Source organism: Desmodus rotundus, chromosome 13 (assembly GCF_022682495.2).
Source record: "Desmodus rotundus isolate HL8 chromosome 13, HLdesRot8A.1, whole genome shotgun sequence".
Taxonomy (NCBI): Eukaryota; Metazoa; Chordata; class Mammalia; order Chiroptera; family Phyllostomidae; genus Desmodus; species Desmodus rotundus.
The window spans coordinates 28,411,619-28,431,375 of record NC_071399.1 but is presented as its reverse complement, the minus strand read 5'-3'; the positions used below and the strand labels follow the sequence as shown (position 1 = coordinate 28,431,375).

General features: G+C 52.7%; 1 protein-coding gene across 19 annotated transcripts in view; it reads left to right on the top strand.

The window, feature by feature from the left end:
• Positions 1-19,757, top strand: part of MCF2L (MCF.2 cell line derived transforming sequence like) — a 165,905-nt gene that overhangs the window by 132,166 nt on the left and 13,982 nt on the right. For all 19 annotated transcript variants that reach the window (XM_024578945.3, XM_045186612.2, XM_045186613.3 and 16 more), the window contains 15 exons: positions 1,903-2,022; positions 3,928-4,044; positions 4,581-4,730; positions 5,690-5,814; positions 7,185-7,299; positions 10,583-10,702; positions 10,994-11,185; positions 11,665-11,856; positions 12,504-12,663; positions 13,535-13,608; positions 13,894-13,970; positions 15,811-15,877; positions 16,691-16,806; positions 18,243-18,312; positions 19,548-19,640. In XM_024578945.3, the coding sequence (XP_024434713.2) occupies positions 1,903-2,022; positions 3,928-4,044; positions 4,581-4,730; positions 5,690-5,814; positions 7,185-7,299; positions 10,583-10,702; positions 10,994-11,185; positions 11,665-11,856; positions 12,504-12,663; positions 13,535-13,608; positions 13,894-13,970; positions 15,811-15,877; positions 16,691-16,806; positions 18,243-18,312; positions 19,548-19,640 (1,788 nt within the window). The remainder of the gene's footprint in view (positions 1-1,902; positions 2,023-3,927; positions 4,045-4,580; positions 4,731-5,689; positions 5,815-7,184; positions 7,300-10,582; positions 10,703-10,993; positions 11,186-11,664; positions 11,857-12,503; positions 12,664-13,534; positions 13,609-13,893; positions 13,971-15,810; positions 15,878-16,690; positions 16,807-18,242; positions 18,313-19,547; positions 19,641-19,757) is intronic.

The following is a 19,757-nucleotide window of genomic DNA, read 5'->3' as shown; positions in this document are numbered from 1 at the left end:
TGTGTCCAAGCATCGCGTGTGATGGTGAGACACAGGGCGCAGGGCTGGGTGACCCCCTATCCTCCTGAAAACAACCCCACCCAGGCCCAGCGCTGGGTCCAGCTGGTGAACGTGGGTGACTGTGCAGACCGAGACTGAGCAGAGGGCAACTCGTGACAGCTCACCTCCCTGTCCACGCAGCTGCAGACACTTAGCAAGCACCTGCTGAGGGGCTGGTGACCAAGGACACACGGTCCTCGTCTTCCAGGGCTATGCCAGTGGTGCCAACATGTTGGGGGGCCTGTAGGGAGGGTTTGCCTAGGGGGCTGCAGGCAGGAAGCGTAAGTGCCGCACACCCAACTCAGAGGCAGCAGGTCACTGAAGTCTTAGAGCTGCCCTCAAGTCTCCTGGAGGGTGATGGAGCTGCCCAGCAGGTATCCAGGACCTTCAGGTGGAAGCTCAAGGAGTGACCGGGTCACAGACACAGCGTGGACATCACCGCACAGCCTAGGAATACCCACAGATGTAGTGGGTTCTGGCATGCAGATGGTCTACCCACTGGTCTGTGACAGGAGACTCTCCTGCTCTAGGCCTTTCAGGGCTCCCCTTGGCCACGCCTGCTGAGACCAGCATGGACCAGCAGGGACTCGGGAATGACCTCCTAGCCAAGACACAGGAGCAAGCTACTTCCCCTCTTCCGTTTCTTGCTGCCTATACGTTTCAGGCCTTAGGGCTGAGCCATTCTTCCCTGTGTACTATACTTCAGTTCATTCTAGCCTGGTCATCTGGAAAGCAAACTCGCTTGCCTCAAAATTTCCTGTTTTAGTGATGGGGTCTCCCTGGATTCCAGCATCTGGAAATAATCTGGCATCCAGAACAGCCTTTTACGATAGACCTGTCATCGCCGCGTTTTTGAGCGCTTCGCGTGAGCACTGTGCTGAACTCTGCCTGTGCCCAAGGTCCTTTAACCCTCAAGAGTGTGCAGTGAGGAAGGTGTTTTGTTGTCTCCAGTTCAAAGGTGGGGAAACTGAGGAACTGAGGCATGGGGAGGTTGAGTAATTGCCCAAGGTCCCATACCTCGTAAGCAGAGCTGGTAACTGAACATATTCACGTAACTGTATCTAAGGGCATGTGTGTGCACACTTATTTTTATCTTTCTTTTAGGTGATACATGTATGTGTCTATATGGCTTTTCTACTTGACAATGTCTTAGTTCCCTGGGGCTGTTATAACAAGTTCCCAGACTGGATGGTTTAAACAAAGGGAGTTCATGATCTCACAGTCTGGAGGCCTGGAGGCCAGAGTCCAAGATCAAGGCATCCGCAGGGCTGATCCCTTTGTGGCTGTGAGGGGGAGCCTATTTCAGACTCTCACCAGATTCTGGTGTAGCTCGAAATCTTTGGCGACCCTTGGCTTGTAGACGCATCACCCATCTGTGCCTTCATCTTCACGTGGCCCTGTGCATGTTTGTGTCCAAATCCCCCTTTTATAAGGGCACCGGCCACTGGGTTAGAGGGCCACCCCACACCTTACTTTAGCCTGTTTACCTCTGTAAAGTCCCTCTCTCCAAGTCAGGTAACATTCTGAGGCACCAGGGGTTCGCGCTTCAACGTCTGAACTTCAGAGGACACAATTCAGTCTGTAACGAGTATAAGAAGCTTTTGACTTTTTCGTTTATAAGTAGTATAACATAGCTGCACCAAGCAGTGTGACTTTTTCCCTTTTCTTCTAAGAAACGGTGATGCCTCTGACAGAATCTAGCGTCTCTGTATGGTAGTGCGGTGTTGATGTCTTGAAAACACCTGGACTCCTAGGCTGGCTCTTCCCCGCCCAGCCTGCGCAGTCAGCTGCAGGTGTGTGGGAACCCTGAGCTCAGCTCCAGCTGTCCGCAGACGATGCCACAGCCTCTCTGTTCTCTTGCAGGCCTCCTTCCCAGCAAACCTCCAGCTCGTCCTTGTTCTACGCCCGACAGGATTTTTCCAAAGGACTCTCTCTGACCTTGCTTTCAAATTCAATAGAGATGACTTTAAGATGAAGGTACCGGTAAGTATACGCTGCTTTAGCTTCATAGGCAGAACTAAACTTAATTGCATTCTTGGCCCATCTGTGGTAATCGAAATCCTCATGGTGCTAACCTCAGTGCTGTGAGCAAAATAAAGCCCCAAATGACTCAGTTGGAAATTGTGTTGTACTTCACCTTATGCAGCCCGGAGCTGTATGATCCTTCTTCCCCACCTGCCACGCACCACCCCTGGCTGACTGTGCAAAGCATGGCCTTGGATAGACCATCTCAAAAGTACAGGCATTTCATCAGAGCCACAAGTCTAGAACATTCTTACAGCAAGTCAAGCTGAAGAACAAGAGGACCCAAACTGCTCAGTGCCATCGCCTGCCTCCTAGTGAGGAAAGGCCAGGCTCTGCCAGCTCCTGAAGACAAGAGAGGGGCCAGGAAAGTGGGTGTGAGCATCCCCAAGGCCTGTAGAGGGAATCCCAAGTTGCTGGTGGGGGTAGCTGGCCTGGGCCCTGCAAAGAGATCACTACCTCGTCTCCTTACTCCAACTCACACAGGGCAGCTTCGGGCAAGGGGTGCTACCTGGTGTCAGCCAAATTAGTGAGTTGTCAAAAACGGTCTTCGCAAATATCTTCTTTGGCATCTTTAATGCACTGGCCCACTTTAGGTCTTTCTTTAGTATCACAGAATAACGCTTCACTGGAAGGCTGTTGTTAAAGTGCGCTCAGGTCCATGTTTCAGCGCTGCGTGCTGAACGCACCGCTCCGTAGGACGTGTTCAGAAGAGTGGCGGGTCCCCTGCTCTTCCTGTTATGGTTGAATGTATATGGAGCATGGACAGGTTGTTAACTGAGACACAGAAATCATAAAGGAAGGTGACTGAAGTTCTTAGATTGCCCAGTCAACCAGTCCTCGGCCATGCTGCTTGTGAATTGGGGTTATTTGGCTGCATATAGATAGTTTTATGAGAGGAACAAAGAGAAAATGGAGTCATGTCTGCTAAGAACCGTTCTCTACCTTAAAATGACATTTCAGCCTGTTTTTTAAATGAAGATTATGCTTCAGTCAGGAGATCTCAGCGTCGGCCTGGTGATGGTTTGTGCAGGGCCATTCTCTGTGGTGGGGAGGTCCCGTGTGCCATCTTAGCGGCACCCCTCCCCGCCACCCACCAAATGCCAGCCCCGCCCCACCCCCAACATGTGGCAATCAAAACTGTCCCCAGACATGGTCAGATGTCCTCTGAGGGACCGAGTCGCCCTTGGGGACAACCCCTGCCTTAAACTAATACAGTGTTTAATAATACATGAGGTGGTTTCATGTAACAGTCAAGCTGAACCTCTCAAGACCTACTTTGTAGTATCCGTGCGACAGCTTACAGAGAAAGGCTGTATTTCTATCCAAAACTCATGGACAGATTAACCTCGGAAGAAAAATGTAAAAACACAAAACCTTGTCCTGTGTGGAAGAGCTTGCTTGGCCACTGCAACCACGTGCAGGTACAGGGCGCTGCACCGACCCTGACTCGTACCTGCAATGACTCACGGGAGTTCCGCAGGAGTAAGACAAAATCTTCTTTCAAGTCCGAGCACTGTCCAGTTGCCATGCTGAGCTCTCCTGGCCGGAGGAGCATCTAAACGCTTATCTGATGCCTGATGTCCATTGGAAGCCCAGCTATGCCAAGGGGTAGCATACTTGGATGGCTGTCACCTGACAAGATCAGCTATCACATGCCCATTCTGTAAATGAGGAAGCTGAGACAGAGAGAATAAGTGACTTGCCCAAAGTCCACCAGCCAGTTAGTGGTAGAGCTGGGTTTAAACCCAGGTGCCAAGCCAGTGATTTCTTCCACCCTGCCATGCTTAGCGACCAGCAGGAGAACATTTCCCAACTCTGTGTGCTGGGCGTTCTGCTATGGGGGAACTTTTCTTTCTCCCTTAGGTCATAATGCTGAGCTCAGTACCAGAATTACACGGTTACATCGACAAGTCCCAGCTGACCGAGGACCTGGGTGGGACCCTGGATTACTGCCACACCAGGTGGTTGTGTCACCGCACGGTGAGTCTTTCCGGCACTCTCCAGTGGGTGGTGGCTTCAAGCTGTGGTTCTCAGTAACCCCTAGTTAATCCCCTAGAATTGCTTTTGCGTTTTGATGCTGCCTTTTCCAAAGACGTGTTCATGTTAACCCAAGTTTTCTCCCGAACAATGATGGTCTCAGTGGACCTTAGTCATCCAAAGAAATAACATGAGTAATAAGTTCGGGAGTGGCTTGCTCTGGGCCAAGAGACAGAAAAGAAAGAAAGAAAAACCCCATGTTGTTGTAGTTTGCAGCACTCACACCTCTCTCGACAGGGAGAGAGACCTCGAGCATAGAATGACTCTAGGTCATAAAAGCGTATGTAAAGAGCGTCCGGTATGTTTCTGAGGAAGTCGTGAGGCTAAGAAACCAGTGGGAAGGTATTTACTTTCCAGACCAGGCTTGCTGTGGCTCTGTCCCCTCTGAGAATGCCCGTCTGATCCTTGCTGATGCTTCTCAGGCAGCAGGAGGGTGCGGTGTGTGCAAACTTTGTGATGGTGTTTTCCCTCTTCCCAAGGCTATTGAAAGTTTCGCCCTCATGGTTAAGCAGACGGCCCAGATGCTGCAGTCCTTTGGGACCGAGCTGGCCGAAACGGAACTGCCCAATGATGTCCAGTCTACGAGCTCAGTGCTCTGCGCACACACGGAGAAGAAAGTCAAAGCGAAGGTATGTGCAGCTTCTGTGGGGGGCGGGGGCTGTCTTATGGCTGAGTGTGAGGTAGTGGGGTAGAAAGAGTGAATATCAGCATGTAGGTAAGACAGAATCGAAGGGATTTCAAAGATGCCTTTTGGTGCTAATGCTCTGGGTCACCTCTGTGATGAGAACTGAAACATGTGCCTTTTTAAAAGCAGCATGAACAAATGCTGTTAACGCAGACACTTCGCTTGGTTGGCTTGAGTGGCTTGTCAAATCTGACCGAAGCAAGTTATCAGAGGCAGCTCCTCTCTGAACCAGCTCCTGAGCTGTCTTACAGCAGCGTCCTTCATCTGGGTGTTTCTGTTGCTTAGTAATAAACCAAGACAGGCATTCTGCCTCCGAGGTCCCAAAGACGGAGGGTGGAGAGGTGGTGGGCTGACTTGGAGAGGCTGAAATTCATGGAGTAGTCACCGTACCTGTGTATTTACCATCACTCCCCGGATAACTGTGTTCTGAGGGAGATGTGCTCCCCGAGACTGTTGCACCCCCTGCCCTACCCACACATCACAGGCTTTGAGTCAATGGTGACCATGGTCCTCAGGGGCCGCCCCACCCACACCCAGAGAACCCCTCTCTCCCTTTCACTCCTGGCAGCGAGGATGGTTGCAGAAGCAAGCACCTAGAGGTCTGGTGTCCTGTTACTCTCCTACCTTATCCTGCTGCCCCTGAGTGACCCGTAACCCTAGCTCTGCCCTGGTCGCAGTGGGAGGAGTATCCCCGACACCTGCCTGCTTTTCCAGTGAGCGAGTGGTCAGCACAGGGGTAGGAAGACTCAACTGTGGCTGGTGCTGTGCCCATCCCACTTGTCGTGACCCTCCCACTCCCCTCGCAGGGGCCATGCCCCACAAAGCCCACCATTCCCTCCAACCTGGACGGAGTCCTAGGGAGTGGATGGGCTTGGGGTGCAAGGCACTGTGCTCTTCCTGCAGGAGGACATGAGGTTGGCGCTGGATGAGGGGCAGAGCATCCTGGAGAGCATCAGGGAGCCTCTGGCCAAGACCCCGGAGCAGAGCCTGAACCAGGACCAGCTGGACAATCAGACCACTGTGCAGAGGTGAGGACCTTGGGCTGCAGGGGCCTCTCAGGTGACCAGCCTCTGTGGAAATGAGAGGTGACAGACTGAGGGCAGAGGGACAGACAGACAGGAGCAGGAGGCCCCACCCCACGTGCCTTGTCGCCTCTCTGAGCCTTGTTTCCTCACCTCAAAGGGAAGGAAGAGGACCTCAGAGTCCTTACTGCTGAATTGCTTTACTTCCAAATGCCAGAGAAAGCAGCTTCTCTGGGGAGATGCCTTAGAGTAATCACTCTTTTTCGTAAGCATGAAGGGCCGTTTAAGGGAGAACAGGGGTGACAGGAGCTGGCAGGCTTGCAGCTCTGCACTGGGTGCTTCCTATCCCTTTCACACCTGGTCTCCGCTTGTTTGCAGGTAAGGGAGCTGCCTGAGGCCTTTCTCTGCTCCAGCCCCAGGTTTTAGAAGCATGCCTTTTCTTTCCCTGGCAAGGGAATCATGTGTACTTCCCTCCCTTGGTTTCTAGCTGAATGACAGAACACAGGGTAAAGTGTCCGCACTTTACTGCCGGGTAACTGCTGTTAGCTAACATCTCGTGATGCTCTGCGACGTCCACACAGTACACACTCCCTTCCCGTCCCATGCTATTTACCATGCAAGCCAGGTTGGCGCTGAGACCCCATCTCCTTGTTCAGGGACAGGTGGGGGACAGGTGCAGAGCAGCTGCACAGCCTGCCTGGGGGCTCCTAGCCCCTCACAGACAAACCCAGGCCTGGACCCTGGTTGATCTTTTCAACTCTTAACCCTTGTTCCTGCCTCGTGTCCAAAGTTCACACGCCAAGCACGTGTTCTGAGCCAGGGACGCAGAGTAGGCCCTGGGGCGCCAGATAGGCCTGTGTGGATGTGATGTCACTAACAGAGGAGGTTGGAGCACGCTGCCGACTCCCCCCGGACTCAGCTTCCCCATTTATGCAGTGGGGCTAGCCTGAGCACTCCGGACGCGGTGGGTGTGGGACAAGATTGTTCACACCTGCCCAGCATGGTGTTTGGAGCATCTGGGAATGACGACAGTGAGCGGTGGCCGCACTTCCTCACCCACACGTGACTTGTGGCAACTCACTGCTTCCTTTACCCCTGAACCAAAGTTTTAAATAATAACCCCATACCTTTACCATCTTGACCTTGTAAAACTTAGCAGACTCAGCCGGCTGCCCTCCCTCTCAAGTCAGTGGGCCCTAAAGAAACCCCTACCTGTGAATCCTGGGCTTCAGTGCCCAGGATAAAAGGAAGAAATGGTCTTAGGAAGGCTGCTTAAAGACTGAGCCCCCCACCACTGCTTCACATCCTGGGGGGTGATTCTTCCCAAGGCCCCAGGGTCGCCCCAATACAGCCCAGGTGCCTCTCCTCTTTCCTAGGCTCCTGGCCCAGCTGAATGAAACCGAGGCTGCCTTTGATGAGTTCTGGGCAAAGCATCAGCAAAAACTTGAACAGTGTCTGCAGCTCCGGCATTTCGAGCAGGATTTCCGAGAGGTGAGTGGCCCAGAGCATAGAGAGAACCTGCAGGCAGGCACCTGGCATCTAACTGCAGGGAGCCAGCAGGTGGCCTGGATCTCCCGGATGCCCGGAGCTGAGTTACCCAGCTGACTGTGGCTCACTTTGAAACAGTCTCCATTAGCCACAGTGAGCCACAAGATCAAGTTGGACTAAACCTCAAAATATGTGATTGATGAGTAAATCATTACATGCAAAGATTATGTAAAATCTGCTCATTGGCATGTACTTCCACATTATTTATCAATTAGTCAAGCAGTCTTTGTTCTCCCTGCACGGTCATTTGTGTGTTCTTTTCTCTGACATGGACCCACCGTGTACCTGCATGGGCCCTGGGTACACACAAATCAGAGATGTAGCCTGCCTTGGATCCAGCGTGCCAGGCTGAGGTAGAAGTGATGCGCCATTGTTGCGTTAGGTCGTTAGAGGCAGCCAGCTCATCGGAAGCCTGTTGATCATTCACTTGTGCAGAACGCACATATTGACGCTCCCCTGTGGTGTGGTCCTGGTGCATCGTGGGAATGTAAAATGGGACACCATCCGGAGCAACGCAGACCCGGGCGGCATCTTCCCTGCGCTCGGGAAACCTCTGATCAAGAAGGAAGAATCATAAATCCACAGGAAATAAGTAACCACATTAATTTCTGTAAAACAAACAAACAAACAAAAACTGGTGTGGTACCGTGTCTAGGTGCCCGGTGAGGAGGACCGCTGAGCCAATCTGTGGGGACCGTCCTCCAGTTCTCGCCCTCCTCAGAGAGCCGTGAATATCACCTTTGGGAAATGTGCACCTCGTTCAGCAGCCTTCACTGGGCGCTGTTGACCTGGGGCCGGGGCTCGAGCTGGGGCAGGCGAGCTGAAGCAGCCTCCCTGACTCAGACCAGAGCGGTCACACCAGCCAGTGGGAACAGCAGCCATGGGAGCACCTGGAGAAGATGGTCATTCATTACTTATTTCTGTGGGGACTGAAGGAGGTGCTTCAGGCAGCCAGACTTTTCGTTCATGGGTAATTGTAGATTCAAGTGCTGTCGTAAGAAGTAATTCAGAGACATCCCATGTATCCTCCACCCAGTGTCCCTAAGTGGTGACCTCTTCCCCAAACTAAAGCACGGGGTTACCGCCAGCGTGCTGTGCCTGGCACACTCAACGCACAGAACACTCCATCACAACAAGGACCCCCACGTTTCCCTTCCCTAGACATACCCACCTCCCTGCCCCTTCTACCCCCTCCTGACCCCCGGACACCACTGAGCTCCATGTCCATAATGTTGTCATTTCAAAGGTGTGCTGCAGATGCAATCACACAACACATGACCTTTGGGGGTTGGCTCTTTTCACTCAGCGTGATTCCCCGGAGATCCACAGTTTGTTCCTTTTCACTGCGAAGCAGTCAGTATTCCGTGGTGCTGGACGAGCCACAGGTGAACAATCCGCCCACTGAAAGCTCCTGGGCTCTTCCCGGGGTTTGCTATTACGAATACAGCTGTTACAAACATTCAGGTGCAGATTTTTGCATGGACGTAAGTTGTCACGTCTCCGAGATAAATGCCCAGGAGTGCAATTGCTGGGTCACATGGTAGCTTCATGTTTAGCCTTTTTAGAAATAGCCAGATTGTTTCCAGATGGCTGTACCATCTTACACTCGCAGCAGCCGTGGATGAGGGGTCCGGTTTCTCCACATCCTCACCAGCACTTTGTGTGGTATTATCTTAAATCTTCTACACATACTCTGATAGGTGTGCAGTGATGTCTCATTGTGGTTCTATTTTGCATTTAATGGCTGATGACCTTGAACTCCTTTCCATGTGCTTATTTATCGTCAGTATATGCTCTTGGGTGAAATGTCTGTATTTCTACTTCCCATTTTCTGACTGGATTGTTTCCATTTTTGTTTTTACTGCTGTGTTTTGAGAGTTCTCTATATACTTTAGATACTAGTCTTTTGTGAGACATGTGGTTTGAAAATATTTTCTTCCAGCTTGTCACTTGTCTTTGTGTCCTCTTAACCGGGTATTTCAGAGAGCAGAGTGTACAAGGTGAATGAAGTCCAGTTTACAACTTTTCCTTCGAAGGACTGTGCTTTTGGTGCCAGTCCCAGATCCCAGACATGTTCCCCTAAACTACTTTTCCTAAAAGATCTAAGTTTTTACATTTCAAGGTACTTTGGGTGCAAGGCGTGAGAATTGGGTCAAGGCTCACTTTCCGAATCTCTGAACGCCCAGCCGCTCCCACGGCACTTGCCTTTCCTCCACGTGACTGTTCTCCACTTTGTCCAAGGCCATCGGGCGCATTCGTTTGGGTCCGTGTCTGGGTCTGCATTCTGTCCCTCCGTCCACACATGGCCTTGAGTGTAGCTATTATAAGTCTGGAAATCAGGTGGATGAATCTTCCCATTTTATTCTTCTTTCTCAAAATTGTTTTAGCTAGTCTAGTCCCTTTGCCTTTCCATGTAAATTTAAGGTAATCTTGTCTTCATCGATAAAAGATTTGCTAGAATTTCGATAGCAATTGTGTTAAACCTCTATTTGAGGGAGAATCAACATCTTTACTAGACGAATCTTCCAGTCGATGAACACGGTATGTCTCACCACTTATTCAGATTTTCTCAGACTTTTTTATCGATGTCGTGTACCCGTTCAGTACATGTTTTGTTTGGTTTACACTTACATATTTTACTTGTACCAAAGCAGTTATAAATGGTATTGTAGTTGTAGTTGTGGTGTCTGTGCAATTGTTGCTATATGTAGAAATACAATTGGTTTTTGTGTATTTATCTTGTCTTCTGAAAGCATGCTGACCACACTTCTTCTAGGAGTTTCTTTGTCCCCTTTGGGATTTTCTACACAGGTGATCAGGTCACGTGCAAACAGGAACAGCGTGACTTCTTCCTTTTCCATCTGTATGCCTTTTGTTTGTCTGTTTACATTTTTTATTTTTTTATTTTTTTGCCTTGCTGCACTGGCTCGAGCTGCCGCCCCTCGTGCAACAGCTGTGACAGCGGTGTCCTAGCCTCGTTTCCAGTCTCAGGGGCAAAGCCTTCATTTCACCGACATTGTGTGTGGGGGGGGGCTGCCTGCAGGGTTTTTGTAGATGCTCTTTATCAGATTGGGGGAGTCTCCCCCCAGTTCTGTGCTTCTGGGGGCAGATCTCAGTTCCCCTCACCTCCCTCATTCCCGGTTTCGGTTATGTCTCCATGCCCTTTCCTTTCATCCGCGGTTGTTTTGACGCGGGCCTGAGTCTCTCACCCCCTTCTCCGTTTCAGGTCAAGGCCTCCTTGGACGTGTTGGTTCAGAAGATAGCGACCTTCACGGATGTGGGCAACAGCTTGGCGCATGCGGAGCACCTCCTGAAGGACCTTACCAGCTTTGAGGAGAAGTCTAGTGTAAGGACTGGGACATGGACTGATGGGGGCGGGAGACAGCCTAGTGAAGAGGTACCCGGGGTTGTCACCAAAGTTGCTTAAAAAGGCACAGGAATTGGGTTTTCTGCCATCAGAGTGGAAGCTCCCAACCCCAAGTGATGTCGGCAGGTGGTGGGACAGCTGCCTGGCCCACCCACCCCTGACCCCTGCTCCCACGCCCTACCCCACCCTCACGGATTTCTCAAAGGAAATAGTGCTCTCTTGCTTATACTTAACCTAAGCTGAGCTGTGTTTCTGGGCGGCTCTCTGCAGGCAGCCGTGGAGCGGGCCCGCACCCTGTCCCTGGAGGGGGAGCAGCTCATCGACAACAAGCACTACGCCGTGGACTCCATCCGCCCCAAGTGCCACGAGCTCCAGCACCTCTGCGACAAGTTCACTGAGGAGGTTGGGCAGCGGAGGGGTCTGCTCAACAAGTCACTGGAGCTGCACAGCCTCCTGGAGGCGGTAGGCCCCCCCCAGCCCCACGCCCCTGATGGCAAAGTGACTCTCAGTCCCACGTGGCCAGCTCCCTCTGTGTGGGATGCACCACAGTCATTGATTAGAAGCTGGCCCACGCCCTCCTGTCTGGACGCCTTTCTAGTGGCCTAGCTGGTCATATCCTGACACAGCTGTTTGCCAGAATTCGCTAGCAACAACTAACTATTTCTTTTAAAGGCCCAGAAACTTACCACTGCATTGCCTCTCTGTATGTGTAAATGAGTCCCGTCCTGGGTAATGTGCTCACCTTTTTAGAGCACTGCATTCCCTCCAGGGGAGTCCTTTGGACGTAGCAGCAGAACTAGGATGATGCAGTGCTGAAAATATTCCCCCAAATATAGTGGTCAGCAGACGGTGTGGGAGACAGCCAGCAGGCCCCCGCAGAGAGCCCACACACACCTGCTAACAGTGCCATTCTCTCCCTCTGCAACACTTCCCGTGTCCAGTCCATGAAATGGTGCGATGAGGGGATTTACCTGCTGGCCTCGCAGCCTGTGGACAAGTGCCAGTCCCAGGATGGGGCTGAGGCAGCCCTCCAAGAAATTGAGAAGTTTTTGGAGACCGGTGCAGAAAATAAGATCCAGGAGCTCAATAAAATTTACCAGGACTACGAACCCATCCTCACCCAAGACCTGCTGGTATGCCGACTCGGGCCTTTCACCTGTAGCTCACCTGTCCTGACTGGTGGGAAGTTACTCTGATGGTGTTCGAAAGAATCATTTAATGAATTCTTAGAGGATAGTCGGCAATGAGAGAGATACAGAGTTGGAGGGAGGGGTCACCTGGCCCTTTCCTTACACGGAAGTCATGGTCATGCCTCCCTCAAAAGGTGCAGGGCCTTCCCCTGCAAGGGGCGTATGAAGTAGCCATTCCCCTGGCCCTGCTGCCTGTTGCCCCTCAATATCGTGCTGAAATAGGACTCCCCTTCCATCTTGGCCAACTGTACTCAGCCCACCCCCTGGGGCAGCCCACCGGTTAACTGCCCCTTCCATAGGCAGCCCTCAGATGCATGGAGAGAGCTGCATGTCCCTCCCTTCCAGCTGACCTTCCCCTAGGCCTAGCACCCCTCCCTCCGTCGTGGGGGACCGCCGCTGCCCCCCCCCCAGCCACAGCGAGCAGCACCCGTGCAAGACTGCTGCGCTGGTGGTGGGCGCCGCGTCACCAGCATCTGGAAGGGCGGTCATGCTAGGGGCAGGTCTACACGTGGTGGTTCTGTTTTTAAATTGCAGACACCAGCACCTACAAAGCATCTTGCTAACTAGTCTGTCATACCTTGTCACTTCAGGAACACGTGCAGAAGGTCTTCCAGAAGCAAGAGAGTATGGAAGAAATGTTTCACCGGAGACAGGCCAGCCTGAAGAAGCTGGCAGCCAAGCAGACCAGGCCTGTGCAGCCAGTGGCCCCCCGGCCAGAGGCGCTCACGAAGTCACCCTGCCCCTCCCCAGGTATGTGCAGGCATGCCTCCTTCCTTCAGGGAATGCCCTCCTTCTGTTCCATGATTTATTTTGTAAATAAAGTTTTATTGGCACTTGGCCCACTTGTTTACTCTCATCTCTGCTGCTTCTGTGCTCAGTACAGCAGAGCCAATTGGTTGTAGCAAAGCACCAAAACATCCACTGTCACGGGACCCTCCTAGGCCTTTTTCTCCACACTCTAGTCTCTCCCCAACCCAGCTGCTCTCAGTGCTGTTGCCGAAATAGTTTTGCCCACACACGTCTCCAACTTCAGCCCCAAAGCTTCCCTGCATGGTGTCCGAAGCCTCAGCCACTTCAGCTACCCCCAGGCACCACAGCCACTGGGCCATGGGCCCTCATCGCCTCTTTCCCCAGCACTGTCCTTCTCCAAGGCCTAGCCAGACGCAGTGCCATTTCCCAAAGAGTCCTTCTCACCCCTTCCCTGTCCCCATACATACTCTTCCTCAGCAGCTGGGACCTCCTGCTGCTTTCCTTGGGGCCTTGGCACACGTTCTAAGTTGGTGAGAGCCCTGGAGAGCCAGCTCCCGGCCCCCAGTGTGTAGAGGTATCCTGGCCAAGAATTCCCTCCCCCTGTTGGCTGGGAGCCCCTCTAAGGATATGAACTAACTCCAGTGGGCTGACCCCAGGTGGGTCTCCTGTGTCCCCTACCTCCACCTTATGTCCTGACCCCATTTTCCTTCTCTTCAGTTTTGCTGTGCTTTCCTCACCCTTCTCTAGGCTGCTTGCTTTTTTCCCCTGAAAGTAAAAAAGTAAATCGCAGACACTCCTGGGTGTGCTTTTTCCTCTCCAGGCAATAAGATACAAAGTTACACCCACCTTTCTCCTCTTCTTCCCAAACCAGGTGTCCGGAGAGGTTCTGAGAACAACAGTTCTGATGGCAGCGCACTCCGGAGGGGGCCCTACAGGAGGGCCAAGGTGAGGCCCGCTGTCCCTGGCATGGACCCTGCACTGCCCTGGGCCCCACCACCTCCTGGTCGCCTCACCCTCCCTGGCGGGCACCCAGCCCGATTCTCCCAGCCCTCGCCCACATGTGGGCCCGAACACTAGGGCCTTCCTCCCCTCCCCGTCCTGTGAGGTCTCAGATTTCCCATCGGCTCCCAGATGGAAAGTGAGCTTGGACTCCAGAGCCTTAGTCAGGACGTCCGGCTGTGTCTTCTCGCTTTTGGAATCTTGATGCACTGTGTGCTCTTCTCTCTCCAGAGTGAAATGAGTGAGGGCCGGCAGGGCCGGAGCAGCTCCACAGGGGAAGAGGAGGAGAGCCTGGCCATCCTGAGGAGGTGGGTGGGCTGCCCTTCCAGGTGCTGCCGAGCGGCTCTGGTCCAGATACTACAAGCGGGACCCACCTAGATCTCAGCCTTTGGCCAGGAGAGTCTGAGTACAAACGAGCCAAAGTTGGTGAAAAATGCCAGCCTCTACCCCAAAGCCACAATGTGGGAGCACAGCTGGCGTCCTGGGGCCCACACACATGTGTGCACTGTGCAGTATGCAGACGTGGAGTGCTCGTGTCCGTTGGGCATGTCTGCATCTGAACCCAAGAGAAATTTGGGTTTCCCCTCAGAAAAGCCACATCCATCCTGGGTCCCCAGGCAGGACTGTGAGGGTCTGAAAAGGACCGTGCTCTCCCTTCGAGGCCAGGTGCGAAGGCAGGTGTGATCCAGCCCGCCCAGGCCCTCGGTTCACATGTGCAGGGTCAGCCACATCACTGCCCCCTGACCCAGCTTTCTGTATCCTTGGAGGACTGGTCCCTCCCAGGAGCCTTTCCAGTCCCTCCTGGCTCCATGTGCTGGGGGCACTTCTCTTTCTTCACCACTCCCCTCCTGCTTTTCTCACAATTCCTCACACCCTGCTCTTCTTTTTTTTTTTTTTTTAAGATTTTATTTATTTATTTTTAGAGAGAAGGGCGGGGAAGGAGAGAGGGAAACATCAATGTGTGGTTGCCTCTCATGCACCCCCTACTGGGGACCTGGCCCGCAACCCAGGCATGTGCCCTGACTGGGAAATGAACTGGCGACCCTTTGGTTCGCAGACCTGCACCCAGTCCACTGAGCCACACCAGCTAGGGCTCACCCCCAGCTCTTCTCACTGCACACCTGAGCTGTTGCCATGGCACTTGCCTGGGTGGGGGGGTCCTGCACATCCCACCCTGGGGTTGCATCTGTCCCGGGCACAGAGCTCTAATGAGGTCTGAACTCTTGATAGGGAAGGCACTTCCAAAGGCCTTCCCAGGATTGGCAGGCACTTTCCCCCGCAAACCCTACCTTCCAGCCTAGCTAGGCTGTCCACCCTTCCACAAAGGCAGCCTGTACCCTGCCACCTTCCTGGGTCTACACGCTGTGAGATCAGTACTCAGAATGCTGTCCCTGCCCCACCCCAAACACAATGCCTGGCCCTCAGCGTCCAGCTCAGTTCTCTACCAGGGACATCCTCCCCTTTGTGCCCACACTGTGCTCTGTGCTCCCACACTAGAGTGCTGCCCTCCGGCTTGTGGTGGTGAGAAGGAAGCCTGAGGCCCTTGTCTTCCCCCTCCCCCCATTTCCAGTTTAGGATCACTGCCTCTGAACTCAGGCCTAACACCTTGTTAAGTGCTGACAGCTGTTTCAGAATTGATCATGCTCACTAGTCCCAACCCGGGAGCACCCCGGCACCCACTCCGGGCTCTAGTTCCTATGTATGAAAATGGGATATTTGGTTGTAAGCAGTTAGAAGGTGACCCTCGTCCCTAAGATGACATCCGAGCAACTGGTTTGCAAGTCCCTGCCCCTCCTGGGACTCCATAATATGACAGGCACATAGTAGTTCCACACATCGTCACTATACCCCACTACGTGCAAGAAGGTGGTGATGTAAACTGAACTGGCTACAATGATGCCTTGACGGTCCCCAGTGCAGGAGCCTGGTGTGCATGCACAGGAGGGGCTGGCTCTTCCTGGGGGAGAGAGAGGGGCGGCTGGTGAAGGAAGTGGGAATGAATCTGCAGGGGTGGGGAGACTCAGAGACGTGACCTGAAAGACGGGGAGGCTTGAGGAATCAGGGCTTGTTTTGTGCAGCTGGCCCCACAGCAGGGAGGCAGGTCAGGGAATCTGCTCCTGGATTATAAATCCTAGTGCCCGTTCACAGGCACGTGATGAACGAACTCCTTGACACGGAGCGGGTCTACGTGGAGGAGCTGCTCTGCGTCCTGGAGGTGAGCCTGCCCTTGGCGGATGGCCGGGCGTGTGCTGTGGGCTGGGATTCCTCCCCTGGGTGGTCTTGTGTCCACCACCGAGCACGTGAAAGAAGATTCACGGCAGCTTTACTCATAACAGCCCCAAAGTTGAAACAACTCAAATGTCTGTCGGTGGGACACGGGACAAGTAGGCTTAGGTGGATTTGCACAGAGACAATATTTATAGCAAGAAAAGGAGCCACCACTGCACAGACCAAGCACAACCCTCAGGAGCACTTGAGGAGCAGAGACTCAGACTAGCGTGCCTGCGTGCCATTCCAGTAGAGGAAGTCCAGGGCGTGTGGAGCTGGTCTGGGTGCAGAGGGTGGAGCGGAGCCTCTGGTGGTGGTGGTTACCTGGGGAGGGCAGAGTGGCTTCTGAGTGCTACAGTGTTCTACATCTTGATCTGGGCAGTGGTTACAGGGGTGTAGACATAAATAATTCATCAAGATGTATGCATAAGATTTGTCCCCTTCATTGAAATATCTGGACTTTGAAAAGGCTAAAAGGAAGAAGAATGGAACCTCCTCTCCCCACCCCCCCCAAAATTGGTGCTATTTATAATTCATTCATATTGTGTGGTGCTTGTCCAGATGATCACCTGAAAAATGGTTAGTGACTAAAGACGAGGTAGACTTGCTTTCTAACACCTGAGATGGTGTCGCCCGCCCCACTAGCCCCACTGGGCAGTCACTCAGAGACGGGGCTTTGGTGGTGAACGAGTGGGCTGCTGTTAAATGGCCTAGCGCTGTAGTTCAGGATTTCCCGGCTGACCTCTCTCCTCTGCCACAGGGCTACGCTGCTGAGATGGATAATCCTCTAATGACGCATCTCCTCACAGCGGGCCTTCAAAACAAGAAGGATGTTTTATTTGGAAACATGGAAGAAATTTACCACTTTCATAACAGGTGAGAGAGACCCTTCCTCTGGTCACAGCAATGTCTAGCCTTTAAAGTAGCCTCCTGCAGGGAGGTGCAACCAAAACAGCCCCCAGACTGTGCATTCCCTGGGGGAGGATATCCCTTCCTCCCTCTCTCAAGATGGGATAAGCTCACAGAGGGGCCACCAACCAAGAGCAGTTTGATGGGATGTGCCCAGGGCGAGTTCTCTCTGGGCCGGGGTGGTAGGTTAGAAATGGGCCTCTTCCCAATGTGGGAAGATGCCTCAGAGCTTTGTCAGCGTGAAGATGGAGGAGGAGCCCACCCCTCCTGCCTCTCCCTGTCCTTCAGGCCCAGCAGAAGCCAGCCCCCACCCCAAGTGGTAGCCCACTGGGGCAGCACCAAAGGCCACACCACTTTAGCAAAGATGGTTTTGTTCCCAAGCCCATTCTTGGAAAGGGTGGTAATATCAGAGGTTCCTTTCCTGCCTGTTATACCCTGGGACAGCAATTTGGGGTGTCCTCATGCTCTGGGGAAAGTATGGCTAGTCCTAGGGCCGCTTTCCCTGGGCTCCTACTTGCAGTTTCCAGGAGCTCATGGGAAAGGAAATGAGCAGGCAGACATAAGTGGGCAGGGAGGCAGGAATATGATGGCGATATCTGTGTGTCTTGAAAAAGGGCCAGCTGTAAGCCGACCCAGGGAGCCCAGCCAGCATGGGACTTGGGCCCCATCATCCAATGGGCATCAGCATCTCTCACCTGCCCATTGATAAGGGAGGTACCAGGTCACAGCTGAACCCTGCCTCAGAGCCTTAATTTGGGAGTTAAATTGAGAGGGCACCCTGGCCCTTCAGCATCCCCAGGGGCTCTGGCTGGTGCTTGGGCACCGGGAGCCTGGCTGCAGGACTAGTGTAGTGAGCTGATCGCCGAGGAGCTTCCCTCCCTGGGGGATTTACCCCAAGGACAGGTGTAAGTCAGAAATGGAGGAAGACTCGGCACATGGCTCAGAAACAAAGCTGCATCGAGGAAGGTCTCAGGGATAGAGCGGAGCCCCCCTTTACATCTGCAGAAACCCGACAGAGCACACAGCTGTGAGTCTCCCCTTCTAGAACCTCCGGATGCCCTGTCTGTCTGCTCATGGCCTCTTCATCCCACGTCTGTGCTGATTTAAAACAAACAAACAAACAACAAAAAAACCTGTCCTAATCTCTGTGTGAACACCAACACCAAAAGCATGTAGGGGCCCATGGGGGCCATGGCTGCTTAAACTGAGGGCGTGCTGTAGCCAGAGCTCTGGGAGTGGCAGAGGTGGGCTGTGGGTCCCTGAAATCAGACTGTATTCTTACACACACAGCTGCTGGACTGGGGGTCAAAGCTGTTTGGAAAATAATAGCTTATAATTTGTTACAGATCCCATCTTGTTCAAGCTGTTTGTCATACGACCTAATGCACACTTTCTTTGTCTAGAATATTCCTGAGAGAGCTAGAAAACTACATAGACTGCCCAGAGCTGGTTGGAAGGTGTTTTCTAGAAAGGGTAGGTGTTTTTTTAAATGTATACTTTCCTGCACCTTACTTCCTAAAATTACTAGCACTTAAAATAATAACTTTAAATTCTGCTACAGTCCCCAACTGAAATCACACAGTACCAATGTTTCCAGTTTGGCTAAGTTGACGTGACAATTTTTGGTAGGGCTGAAAGAATATGCTTTTTTCTAAAGCCCAATAACTACTTTGAAAAAGGGAAAAACTAAAAAACATAAACTTTGAGATAGGCCACAATTATCAAACATCTAAGGGTTTGATTGTGAGATGAAGCTGAGCGTTTCACAGGCTGGCGTTTTGTTTTCTGTTTGGTCTTGTTTTAACTGAGACTCCCTCACTGACTGGCTGACGTTGGACAAGTCGTCCTGTTCTCTGAGCCTTATTTGTCTCAACTCTTTGAAATAGTAGGTGTCTGCCTCCCTCTGGGGCGGGATGATCGGGCAAAGTGTGTATGTGAAGGGGAAGGGGAGTTGAGGAGAGGCTTTGGGAGCAGGCAAGGGCTGCTGGGTGCGAGGGCTGCAGTCTTCTCCGCAAGGTCCCATGTGATCCTCTTACGTTGATCTCTGTAAACTGCAGGTTAGCAATGTGAAAAATGCAGCTAAGCTTATCAACAGCAATAAAACTAAGTCGTTTTCACAAAATAAGCTAGAGGGCTACAATAAATTGATATGAGGAGGCCGAAGGCAGGAAAAGGAGGAGCAGTGTTGATGTTTTGACTCAGCCTGGCTGTGATGCTTCTTGGGGCTGTGTGAGGAGTGGGGTGGAGCAGCAATGTTGTAGGCCAGTGGTTCTCAAAGTGGGTGCCCTGGCCAGCAGCCTCGGAGTCTCCTGGGAACTTGTGAATGCAGGTTCTCAGGTGCCACCTCAGACCTGCCTGGTCAGAACCTCAGTGAGGGCAGCAGTCTGTTTGAACGAGCCTGCAGGCGATTCTGACGTGCCTGCCAGTTTGAGCACCACCACGTAGGCTAAGCTCCAGAGATCCTTTAGAAAGTCCGTGTTAGTCCTGTGTTTATTTTTACACTGTTAGACCTGTGGCAAAAGGCTGCTATACTGACTGAGCCAATCTGTATACAAGATAGCCCCGAGACGTGAACTTCTAGTGGGGTGTAACCTGGCGGTCCCGCAATGAGGGGCGTGGCTTCTGAGATGGGGGGTGACCCGGGCTTCAGGAGGAGGTCGAACCGGCCCCCCTGAGCCACGCGTGACGCGTCTCTGCCCCGGGCCCAGATGGAAGAGTTCCAGATCTACGAGAAGTACTGCCAGAACAAGCCCCGCTCGGAGAGCCTGTGGCGACAGTGCTCCGACTGCCCGTTCTTCCAGGTGTGTTTCAGGGTGTGTTTAGGGCTCCGTTTGAGAAGCAGGGGTGTCCAGCCTTTGGGCGTCTCTGGGCCACACTGGAAGAAAATGAGTTGTCTTGGGCCACACATTAAATACATT